At 41.9% G+C, this 12,230-nt stretch overlaps 1 protein-coding gene across 1 annotated transcript in view; it reads left to right on the top strand.

Moving 5' to 3' along the window:
• The window catches only part of CCDC148 (coiled-coil domain containing 148), a 45,495-nt gene that overhangs the window by 29,030 nt on the left and 4,235 nt on the right, over positions 1 to 12,230 (top strand). Inside the window, 5 exon segments of the mRNA XM_086615981.1 lie at positions 2,662 to 2,682; positions 2,684 to 2,794; positions 5,063 to 5,144; positions 5,147 to 5,178; positions 11,419 to 11,538. Of these exon segments, the coding sequence (XP_086472107.1) occupies positions 2,662 to 2,682; positions 2,684 to 2,794; positions 5,063 to 5,144; positions 5,147 to 5,178; positions 11,419 to 11,538 (366 nt within the window).

The raw sequence follows: 12,230 nt of genomic DNA, 5'->3' as shown, positions 1-12,230 counted from the left end.
TCTAGCCGCTGAGTAAATAGGTGTGTGTAGCAGTGATTTAGGGCAGTGTAGATAGCATTGTAGAAGGCAGTGGAGATATGCATTGAATTACTGGTATATCAGTTTTGTCTGGGGAACATCATTGCATGATTTAATGTTCTGTCAGCTGAGTGAAGTTATATATTTGATGCTTGGTCATGCTCACTTGTTGTAGGAAACCTGTTGGAAAATCTAGATTGTGCCGCAATATTGATTTTCTGACCTTCAATCAAGAGACTCGAACAGAAAAGCTGTGTGGACAATAACTAGGGAAGGTGATGATGGCCTGCCATTAAATTGGTGTGTAACATATGCCATGCAAAAAACTGCTCATCAAAATGAATGAATAAGGAGGCTTGAGATGATTTTAGACTAGATTAGTACCTGCAACTGCTTACTGCTTATTGTTGCTTGCTTTCCTTCCATCAGTTGTCATCTTGACAGACTCTCTGCTGGGCCAAAATTATTCTCAACATCCATTTCCAGTCAGTAGTTCCCCTGAAGTATCCAGCTAACTGCAACTTTTATTGAGACCAATTTAATGGACCCACCATGCCTCTAACTAGTTGCTGCAATCAAACAGCTAAGATCGATCCTTGGTTAATAGGTAAATTAATATCTAAAGATGACCCAGTAAAGGATGAAGAGCGTTCTCAGACTTGGAGGGAAACTGATGCTGTAACATGTCATGAGCCCACTTACATTGGCATATATCATGTCATTGAAGAGAGCTTGAAAGTAGTGTGAAGCAGGATGTAGGAAGACAAGCTAAAAAACAATTTTGTTACATAGTTTGACTGTTACCTCACTTCAGAAAATCTCAGCAATGTTATTACAGAAGATAAAGGTTCTTCAAAAGCTTCTGCAGTTTTATTCTAGCCCTGAATCTGATTAGACTTTTAGCAGATTCATTCATTTCTTGTTGTTAGATTTGAAAGCTTCATGTATATGTGTTTGCTTCAGTCTGTTTTCAAAAGCGAGGTAGAAATGATTGCGTGTTATTCCACACTCATTTTCAAAACGTTCCTTTTTAAGTTTATTAGGTAGCAAGTGAGGGTAACAAACAACTTAGCATTTCATTTTAAATTCATGAACTGCTAAATAATGAGCAGACTGTAGGTTTTTATTAAAACATGAAAGCACACCAGTTAATGCGTACCTTCTTAAAGATAAACTCAGACTACAGGAGACAAAAGTAACTGGTGGTTAGTCTGTACACATGACATTTGCTACAGGCAGAGTGTCTCTTTACAAGCGATCTTTAAATCTCTTCATAAAGACAGAGCTTAATTTACGACCACTGCACAATTTCATGTTATTTTCATGTTATTACTTTGCCTGCGCTGCATGAAAAGTCACGGCAGGCATTCGATCTATTGGGACGCTTTGCAAAGCACACTGTTATTTAAGCAAAAGCAGCAGGACAGGCATGGCATCACTCAGAGATGCAGCTCTCCGAGAGCCTTGGGCCACAGGGATTGCTGGGTTTCTGACAAAATCTTTCAGAATCACAGAGCAGGAAGAATTAATAGAGTCTGTGCACACAGCTAGTGAATGTGGTAAAGGTTGGGAAAAAAGAAAAAGTATTTTAATATCTTAGTATTAAAGTACTCACTGTAGTATAGCAAACCTGATGAAAACTGGCTGAAATGCCTGCTGTCCTTTGAGGAATACCCAGTTCTGTTGACTTGACAAATCCATTGCAAAAGAGCTGCGCGAGCCACAAAAAGGAGACATGGTTAATCCTGTTGAAGCCAGCGTGAACACAGGGACATGCAGCTGCTCTTGGCAACCCTGAGGTGAACTGGGGATCGCACTGGCTGAGAGCGCTGTACTCCGAGAACACTGGAAACAAGTCACTGCCCGTTACCAGTGACTGAGGACACGCTGTCTTGTTTAACCAATAGAGTGTGTCAGGAATACGTCGAGACTGGATTTGTGGCACGCTGAGCTGAATGTTCCATCCTGTCCCTGACCTCCTTTGTTGGAAGCGTGGCAGCGCAGGTAACGAGGGTGCCCCAGAGCTGGTCCTGCCGCGCTCCTGCCTGCACCTAACCAGTGGTGTCTCTCCTCCCACAGAAAAGAGGGATGTCGGGTATACGGAACCATTATAGGCACCAGTCACAACCCTTCGGACAGGGGGCAGGGGTCATACACTAATTTTGCACAGTTCAAAAGCTGACAAAAGAGGGTCTCCGTTGCTGGAGGCCCGTTGATTTCCAGAGGGTCCTGGCTGGAAGCAAAGGGCTGTTACAGAAATGCCTGAGTGTGAAGGTGTTTTGTCTGTTAGTGTTGGTGTCCATTTGTTCATAGGTTTCTTAAGAAATGTACATGTTAGTAGAAAGTCTAAGCACTGAAGGGGAATTTAAGATCTGCTGTTACTGAGAGGTTTTGGCAATTTTGCCTAAAATCTTTTCGTATGTAATTTTGTTGCATGTTATGGCCAGTCGGCTGTGAATTGCGTGTTAACATGCGGAAAGGTGGTGCTTACTAAATGATTACGTATGGCTGATAAGATTATAAATCTTTGTTTGTAAATGGATTACATGGGTTGCCTTCCAGTCCCAGTTTTGGCAGGATGACGGTGTTACGCAAGGCTGCTGCAGGACTGTCTTTTCAACCGTTTCTTCCAGGTTCTTACAGTGGAAGGCACAGCCGGAAGAGAGGCTGCAAACTAGAAGCTGCTGTAGCTGCCAGAATAAAAGACAAGACAGATGAGAAGGAAAGGCTACAGAAAGAAAAGGAAATGATTCGTAGAGCTCAGGAGAAGGAGAAAGTATGAGAAACTTTATATTGTTTTGCATATGTTAATGTGTACAATTGCCTTTAAAATCTTTAACTCATCTCACTACCTTGTATTCTTTTAAAAAATTATTAGTATAGGGATGAGCAATGGTTAGCTGAGTCTTGCTACTGTCTGTTGCTGTAAAGCTGCCTGCTCTTACACACCAGTTATGTTACTTCATTACGTTTTCTAAAAAAAAAAAAAGCATACACAAAGTGTACGTGACTATCTCTGTGTCTCAAAAATCAGGCCGAGGCACTGCTGGATTTCTGACTCTTACAGATTGTGCTTTTGTAGCAATGTGGCAGACTCTGAAAGCTTCCAATGCTGCAGTTAAGTGTGCTGCAATGCAGCATGCGAACCTTGCAGTACATTGTCTGCACGACAGCGCGCTGCACTGGGGCAGCACAGAGGACCTGAGAAGTGGGCCTGAAGCACAACAGGGAGAGTCACCCACTTCAGTAGCACCAGAAATCTGTTAACCTATTCCAAGTACTAAAGTGGTGACCCTTGGGAAATGGCTTTGGTCCATAAGGCTAAACTGCAACTTAACAGAAATCATAAATCCGCTGTGGGTGAAATGTAATGCTTTATAAAAATCGTGCTGTGTCGTATACGTATTTGTGTTGACCTTTTTATTTAAATGATATGGAAAAAAATCCAGGAGGTTGTTTTCTTAGTATTCACTCTTTTTCTCATTATGTTTACGCTGAAATCTGTTGTGGTTAGAGTCCAACTCACCTGGGCATATTTGCTAAGACTGCATACTTATTTCTGGAAAAAAGAAGTCAGAAATGTCATAGGTTCTTATTGCTTTGTCTTCAAATGCTTATGAGTAAATAGTCTCTTTTACGGGACTGCTCGTGCTAACATGTTTGCAAGAAGAGCCACTAGAAGCTGTGCCAGCACATGAGCCAGCAGTGTGCCTAAGTGGCCAGAAGGCCAACAGCATCCTGGCTTGTATCAGGAATAGTGTGGCCAGCAGGACTGGGGCAGTGATCATCCCCTGTACTTGGCACTGGTGAGGCTGCACCTGGAATACTGTGTTCAGCTTTGGGCCCCGCCACTACGACAGACGTGGAGATGCTGAGCGTGTCCAGAGCAAGGGCAACGAAGCCGGTGAAGGGTCTGGAGCACAAGTCTTACGAGGAGCAGCTGAGGGAGCTGGGGGTGTTCAGCCTGGAGAAAAGGAGCCTCAGGGGAGACCTTATTGTGCTCTACAAGTACCTGAAAGGAGTTGTAGTGAGGTGGGTGTTGGTCTCTTCTCCCAAGTAACAAGCGATAGGACAAGAGGAAATGGCCTCAAGTTGCACCAGGGGAGATTTGGATTGGATATTAGGAAAATTTCTTCACTGAGAGGGTTGTCAGGCATTGGAACAGGCTGCCCAGGGAAGTGGTGGAGTCACCATCCCTGGAGGTATTGAAAAGACGTGTAGATGTGGTGCTGAGGGACATGGTTCTGTGGTGAATTGGCAGTGTTAGGTTAACTGTTGGACTTGATGATCTTAAGGGTCTTTTCCAATCTAAATGATTCCTATGATCTGTAACGTATGTCTTGACAAGGTGGGAATTACAAGCTTGCTGCAATTCCACCAGTTGTCTTTGAAGAATTGTCCTGGTTTTAGGAACGGAATCCTGTAGAATTTATTCAATGAAGAATTCAGAGTTTCATTGAGCAATATTTACTTTAAATCCCAATTACACGTTTTGCATCCAAAAAACCCTCATCTCCCAGAAAGCTTCCCTGCTCAGGTTTCACTGTCTTGTTTAAGGCCTTTCTTTCTCACTCAGCTTTGGAAAAGCTTCATACTTAGGTGAGGACCACTCGTAGCTTCTTCCTGTTCCTCACTGGGCTCTGCACCTCAGCCAGAATGAACTGGGCCAGTTCATCTCGCCATCATCAAAATGGATCCCGCTGTTTGAGCTGACCTAGAACATTTTACTCAAGGAACGTTCACATTGAGATTTTGATGGCAGAGTAGGAAGCACGGAGCAAATGAAAGTGATGGTCTGTAGTTTAAAATTATATTCAAATGTGTGTCCACAGTCTGATTTTACTATTTCTGTTGTGGAGGCTCCACACTCTTATTATTCTAGTAAATATTTTGTTAGTCCATACTGTCAACAAAACATAAATTTTATTCTAAATAGATCAAAATTGGATCTTCTTTACTTAGTGCTTTTCTTACTTTATTGTTCTCACTACCTTGGCTTGTGAACGATGGTTATTTTGTTTACTGTGTTTGTTCAAAACTCTAGGTGAGAAAGTACGGGGCTGAGAAACAGCTCAAGCAGAAAGAACAGGAAGAGAAAGATCTGCAGCGTCTGGAGGAATTAAGAAAATAATGGCTGAACAAGCAGTTAAAGATAAGAAAGGTAAAAGAACATAAATGTGAATACGTTATAGTTCAATAGGAACTTCTTATAATCTGATTTGCTTTGATCTTCCAACTTTCTAAATTAGAATAAATTAGGTAACTTTTTTCTTCCTGTTTGGCAGTTACCCTAGTCTATACCCCAAGGTTTCATCATGATTGTATCCTGAATGCAATTTATTGTTAGTTTGATGTAATTCATATCCATCAAAGTTTTGGACCTTTGTAAGTGCTGTTGTAATCATGATAGGGTATACACCTTAAAACCAGCTCCCTTCGTGACTCTTCATTGTAGCTGAGTAATATGACCTTTCTGTATTCCCACTTGGCAAAATTATTATAATCAGGTTTGGTTTGTTTGAGAGGCAAGGGAGAGGAGTGCATTAAGCACTTAACAACCTCAAATGTATTTATTGTTCTTTTAGAGTGTCTTAAACTGTGCATCTAGTTGTAGATGCTCTTCACCTGTTTGATGTAATTTAGGACTTCAGCCTGTTAACGTTTGAGTCCTTGACAGGTCCTTGTTGTAGAACATGGGCCTTTAATGACCTGTTGAAGAGAATACTTGATTTCATAGAGCAACTCCTCTGGCACAGAGAAGCATAAAAACCCCTGTATGTAGTCTGGTTAGAATTGCTCTCAAATCACAGGCTTACTTTTTCACTTAGAGGGAGCCACCAAATCGCATGGACCAGAAAGGTAATTAAAATAGGGTTAAAGTATCATTGACATTAGGACATTAAACGTGGGTCTTAAACATTGTGTGGGAGACACTGCTTCGACCTTATTTTGTTACAATACCTTGCTGATAGCTAAATTTAAAGGTCTGTATTCTTATGCTACAAATATATCTATACCTCTCCTCAAACATAGCTGCGATGATTTAGCTCATACCAAAGACACACACATACTTGAATTACTGAGTCTTCAGTAAATCAGTGATCAGGAAAAATGACTTTTCTTTAAACCTCTGTGCTGCCCTATGCCATACAGTTGGGGAATGTCTTTTCTTATGCTAATAATTGTTTCAGAATAAAATATAAGGAAATGGCACCGTTGATTGAGGAATGCAGGGAGGAAATAATCATACCTTCGAGCTGTTATGAATCAAAAGTTGCTAAATGCTTAGCATTGTGTTTCCCAGAATTGGCATACTGTACAAAATAAAACAGTTTAAAGAAAAATGCTTAAATCACTGAATGCTTTTCATCTTCAAAGCCTTCAGAAAGATTAATGAAAGAAGGGCAGAGAGACGTTGCGGTGCTTAGGTACTGTAGTGCTACAAGTACGGTATAAGGCGTTTTAAAATATGTGTTGTGCTGAACTGAGGGTGGGCACTCTGGCATAACGACTTCACCGTGCAGAACTGCAGTCCTGTAGAAATTAGTGGTATTCTTACATATTCACCTGTTGCAGCATTTAATTGGTTTGAGACTTTGCAGAACTGATCATGAAAGATGCCACAGGCGAGAACCACAGCTCTGATCTGACAGGCTTTCAGGCTTTTCTGGGAAAAGGAACAATTTTTCTATCATGAGCTGATTGACTATTCCAAGTACAAGATATGGCCTGGATAGCGCATAGAGTTTCTAATAGGTACAATAAGATATTAAAAAATGATCTGCTGTTATCCTGGATTGCTTTTAAAATTAATTTAATCAGGTTTATAAAAAATAAAATTATCATCACAGAGTCACTGTGGTGCTTTATTTATTCAGGTCTCACCTGTAATTGCAAGATGCTGAATAGCCAGAGCTATGACCAGATCAAAGAAAAGGATTAAAGGCACCTGAAACTAGATGTAGAATTCAAGTGACTGAGTCCAAATTTGCTTTCTGCAGCTCCTCTGCTTAGTGAGTATCTGACAGTGGAGACATGTAACTGATTGGACATTTCATTCTTTGGCCTGGAGGTTCCTGGGTAGCTGCAGCTTTATGCTGCATGTGTGTCTTGGAACTCTTGCCTTCAGAGCAGCTGGCTGCCCAGCACTTGCCTAAACGCTGATGCGTTTAAGTTTATGTAAGTCCCCACAGATGTTGGTCAAGTAAAAGATGGCAAGAATAGTGAGTTCAACACAAAATCCTAATAAGCAATGCTGCCTGCTTTCAGAAACATGGGAGAGCGGAGAGGATTGTGCTGTGATTTCTGCTCCAAGCACAATATCTATTCTGTAGTTGTTTTTTTTTTTGCCCAAGGGTCGTTTCATACAAAATTTGTAGAACAGTTTTTAAAAAAAAAATCACAGGGGCTGGGGTAAGAATGTCAGTCTGCCCAGATCTCGTAATGCCCAGGCAAGTAGGCAAAAATCATACTCCCTTTTGCTTGCTTCTACTTCCATTCATTTTGTATTGTTTGCTGATAGTAGTCCAGCTGTTAAACAGGGATGGACGTGCCCTGCCTACACTATTGCGTATTCTCGCTGGTTGTGCTGCTTGAGGATAGCGCAGAAAACGCAGGCTTGAACTCCTTCAGGCTAAGAACCCGAGACTAAAACTGTCTGGACGAGAACTGAGTAGTGATGTTTATCATAAAGGGTTTGGGCTGGCCATGTTTAAAAAGGAAAGCAGAGAGTTCTCATCCTTTTTTTAATAAAAATTAAAATTTAGTGAATGACAGCTCCAGAGAGAAATGCTCCAGAAACATAGCAGATACTGGATAAATGGTGTGCGTTCTCCTTACGGGCATTCAGCAAGACTTAATCCCATTACGCTGGGGTAGCTGGTTGGACTATTTTGGGGGTAAGAAATTACTGATGGCCAGATGCATTTGCATGTGGCCCATTGGAAGCAGAGATGTAAGCATGGATGTACATCTGCAGTCAGTCCTTATATGTGCACGCACTCAGGATCACACACTCAGCTGTTCTAAATGGCTGAAGTTAGGTCTCCATGCTTCTGTCTTTAAGACATTGAATTCTAAGCTCTCTTTAACGTGGCATCAGAACTACTAACTGCATTTAAGTCTTGTGCTTCAAGAATTAGCATCCAAAAGGGCAGGTGTTTGTCTGTTGCTAACACTCCACTTCTCCCTTCTTTGCTTTATGCAGTGAATTTCAGTCAGGTCCTCCATCGAGTCCCTTAGGTATGGAATGGTTTGAATATACATAAAATATTCTAAAAGAGTGCATTTCCCCTCCCCCCCCAAAGCAATAGATTTGCGTTGATGTGGCAGGGTCAGAATTAAATTGGCATGAAATTATGTGAATGTTTTCACTCACGACCTATAAGAAATAGATTGGCACAGTCCTCCAGCGAGGCAGTGAGTGGGAAATGTTTCCAACTGCTGGAACCCCGCGCCTGCCCTGCTGCCAGCCCTGGCCCTCACTTGAAAGGGGTGGCAGGGGTCGGGAGGAGAGCATTGCTCTTCGCAAGAGCTGTGTCCCGCTGTCAGACACAGCGACGGCAGCTGTTTGCCGTGCGGCTCTGCGTCACCTGCCGGAGGTGAAGGTGCTCATGGATCACATCTCTCCCTTCCCTCGTGCTCTTTTGCGGCAGCTCCTTGCTGGGAAGGCGTGTGGATAGCCTTTCCTCCCTCCCCCTCTGGCCCCACCAGTGTTTCCCCTTCCTGAAGCACAGCTCTCCCGCTCCCCCCAGTCGGAGCCCCACGTCGAAGGGACGCAGGACAGAAGGAACCCAGAACAACTGTGCACAAACGATCGGGTGGTGAAGCCCTTCATAAAGCTGTGCGACAGAGAGGGCTGTTGGTGGAGCCGGTGCTGGCAGCTGCTTTGCTTCCAGCTGCGCGGCTCTGAGTAACGGCGCGGTTAGAGCAGGGGGCTGGGGGTGGCTGTGCACCCCCGCGGAGCCCCCGTGCCGGGACTGCAGGTGCAGCATCAGTCGGCAAAGGGTCCGGCCCGTCGGCTTTGCCCCAGAACCAGTGGCTGCTCCTGAGACGCTGAAATCAGTGTGTAGGACAGTGTCTACCCCAGCTGCCTCCTGCCTCGGCCACGATGGCCATGGGTTCAGCCCGTCGCCGGTGGAAGCCACGAGCAGACCTTCTTAGCTGCTAAGTGCTTTCTGCTGGTCAGGTGAGATTTGTTCAGCTGAAACAGTGAACAGGACAGGTTGTGATATAGAGCAAAACCTATCTATATTATAACTCAAGTTTTTTGAAGTTTTGCTAAAGATTTCATAATAAGCCCAGTAGTTTATTGTTTCCTATTGAATATTTATGAGACAGTGTCTGAAAGCAGAGTTTTAATGAAATTGTGCTTATCAAAAATGACTTAAGTGTGTACCCACAATACTTCAAAAAGGTAGCTTTACTGAAACTAATCAGCTAAGCTCATTTTTCAGCTGGCGATTTGTTAAAATTGTTACTTACTGTGGTACTTAAAGTCAAAATTGAGTATTCAAACGTGTTAATTTTAAGCTTTTCTATAAAATTAAGTTTACTTTAAAGAAAGAGTGCCTAAATGTGACTAAGTATAATAGAGTGAAGAGAATTAACAACTTATTTGGATGTGGACACTGTGAAATTAAAGCTTAAGTAACATTTAAGGCCAAGTATAAGAAGTATTGGAAGAACGTTCCAAACCAGGAACACAATGTACGTTGAGTTTGTATTTACAGGGTTCTCTGCCTTCCCTGAGTGTAGATTTCATAGCTCTGCTATTGCCCTCTGACAACGAAACTTAATCTTTGTTAATACTGGCCTTGGTCTCTCCAGCATAAGCACGATGATGATCTCAGGATAACACAGTCATGAAAACATGAACCACCCTCTTAGGAGCACCAAATGCTGCCTCAAGCTGCTAAGCCCTTGCTCTGCCCTGCTCTGCCTGTCAGTTACTTTGGCAATCAGCTGCAATCTCTTACACCTATTCAAACTGGCTATGGAAGTGCCATAAAATGTTCCCATTTAGCAATGCTTTACATTCCGATGTGCATGAAAACTTCTGCAGTAGAGACAAAGTATGGGAAATCAGACCTGGATGAGTGCCACTCAGTTTTCCTTCTTGGCAACTTACAGAAGTTTCCAGGGTACTGAATTTCATGTTTGATAAAACTGGAGTATTTTAGAACATGTATCATAGTAGTCAGCTCAAGGAGAGTGAAAGGTTTCAATATAATTTTTGGCATTTTTCAGAAAAATATGAATATTTGCTTTTTTATTAAATTATCTTCATATAAAAGAAGATTAGGCTTTCACCCTGGCACAAACATTACCTCTAAGATTACCATTGTAAGCATTCATCTGCCTAAACTAGACTGGTGACAGTAAGAAACGGAAAGCCTCTCTGGGGCATCCTCAGGCAGCTTTGTACCACTGTCCTGGGACAAGTTTGTTTGTCCTGATAATTGCTATTGGATTATTGATCCAGTGATCTTTTCTAGCTACCATCATAACTGTATGTTTAGTTCGGATCTTTGCAGTTTATAGCACAAATTATATACTCCTTTGAAATTATTAAAATTTTGAGAGTAAGAGAATAAAAATGCATGTTTATTGTAGTTGAAGCAACTCACTCATCATTTCTCTAAAGGCAAGTTCAAATTTGAAGGGCAAAAGCAGGATAATTCTCTGAATGCAAAGCATGGCAACAGCAACTCCTGCATAAGGACTGGAAGTGACATACCAAAGAATACCCCAGAGCTTCCCAGGAAACAGAGTCTGGCAGTGGACTGAGGATTATTAGGAATATGGTCATGGTGGTACTACCAGGGCTGTGAAAAACTAGTGCCAAAGTTGACCAGCAAAAATAGTGCCGTAGGTAAAGTTTCAGAATTGTTTGTGCTAACCTCTAGCTTTTTCCTTTTGAAGAAGCATGTAATTCTCAGGTTTTCTTGCTTCTTCCAGTAACAAGATTGGGAGTGATGTGTTTCTTTTAACGGAAAGGGTTATAGGAAAGAGTAGTTCTGCCATACGCAGATGTCAGAGAACATTTCTTCTTGGCAAAGCAAACGGGGGAGAAAGAGTAAGAGGGCTATATAAAGCATGCTAGTGAAAATCTGCTTTCTGGAGATGAAATCTGAAAGGTGAGCCAGTTGTTTAAAACAAACAAAACCCCGAAACAAAATATACAAGTCCTCAAATGCCCTCCCCCACAAACCCCGAAACAAAAACATTCAAATGAAAAAGCATTTTTAGTGTTTTCCAGGTGTTTTGATGAACCGCCATATTATTATTAGGTGGATACAGAAAACCTCAGACTAGTTTTCAAACTGGAGTATCATAAGTGAAATTTAAAAATCCCGCGTGAGCCATTGTTTTTTTCCATTTGTACGTGTGCCGCTTCGCAGGGTGGAGCTCAGACGGGCATTGCTAGAAAGGCGGCTGCAGGAGAAAAGGGAGCTGGCCCTTCAAGGAGCTCTTGAAGAAGAGGAAAAAGAGAAATGCCTCGAAGCACTCCGACAGCAGGTGGGTTATTCCTGTCTGTAGTATTTGCATATACAGTAACGATACAAACATGCTGCCGTATGACGTGGAAGGTAGAAAGAACAATCTACCAAAGCAAATAAATGAAGAAGTTAAAATGCGCTTTTGGTCTGACTTCAACAGTGATTCTGTCGTGTTGGAATCCTGTGTGCTTCGTAACTGACAACAGGAACGTTCGGATGTTAAATCGCTCTGTAGAAGCTGTTGATATCTGAAAACAGATACTCTGTTTTCCGCGTTGAATGTGATATCTTGTTTTCTTTGTGTTTTTTTTTTTCTGTTTGTTTGCTTTAATAATCTTATGTCTGCCTTGAGTCTTAGGCAAGATATATGAGTAATTTAAATTCTTCTTAAATTCTGAAAACTTACAGACCTTGGACAACATAGTTCACAGAGAGATTTAACTCCCTGTGAAACTTGCACGTTATTTAAAAAGAACATCCCAGAAAACACTTGCTAATGTTTGTCATAGTAAATGTAGCATTATTTTTTTTTCTACTGCTGACTTTTCAAGGAGTAACTTTTCCATCATTTATATTTTTGTATCTAATCTCCTTGTTTTTTCCTCTAAAGATTAAAAGGAAAACCTGGAGTTCACATTCTTTGCATTCCAGGAACTGCAGCCTAAATGCACAGCCAAAGGAGAATAAGGGAGAGAGAAGAGGTGCTCTTCA

Source organism: Tauraco erythrolophus, chromosome 8, assembly GCF_009769465.1.
Source record: "Tauraco erythrolophus isolate bTauEry1 chromosome 8, bTauEry1.pri, whole genome shotgun sequence".
NCBI classification, from domain to species: Eukaryota; Metazoa; Chordata; class Aves; order Musophagiformes; family Musophagidae; genus Tauraco; species Tauraco erythrolophus.
This window is presented reverse-complemented; position numbering and strand designations above follow the sequence as displayed.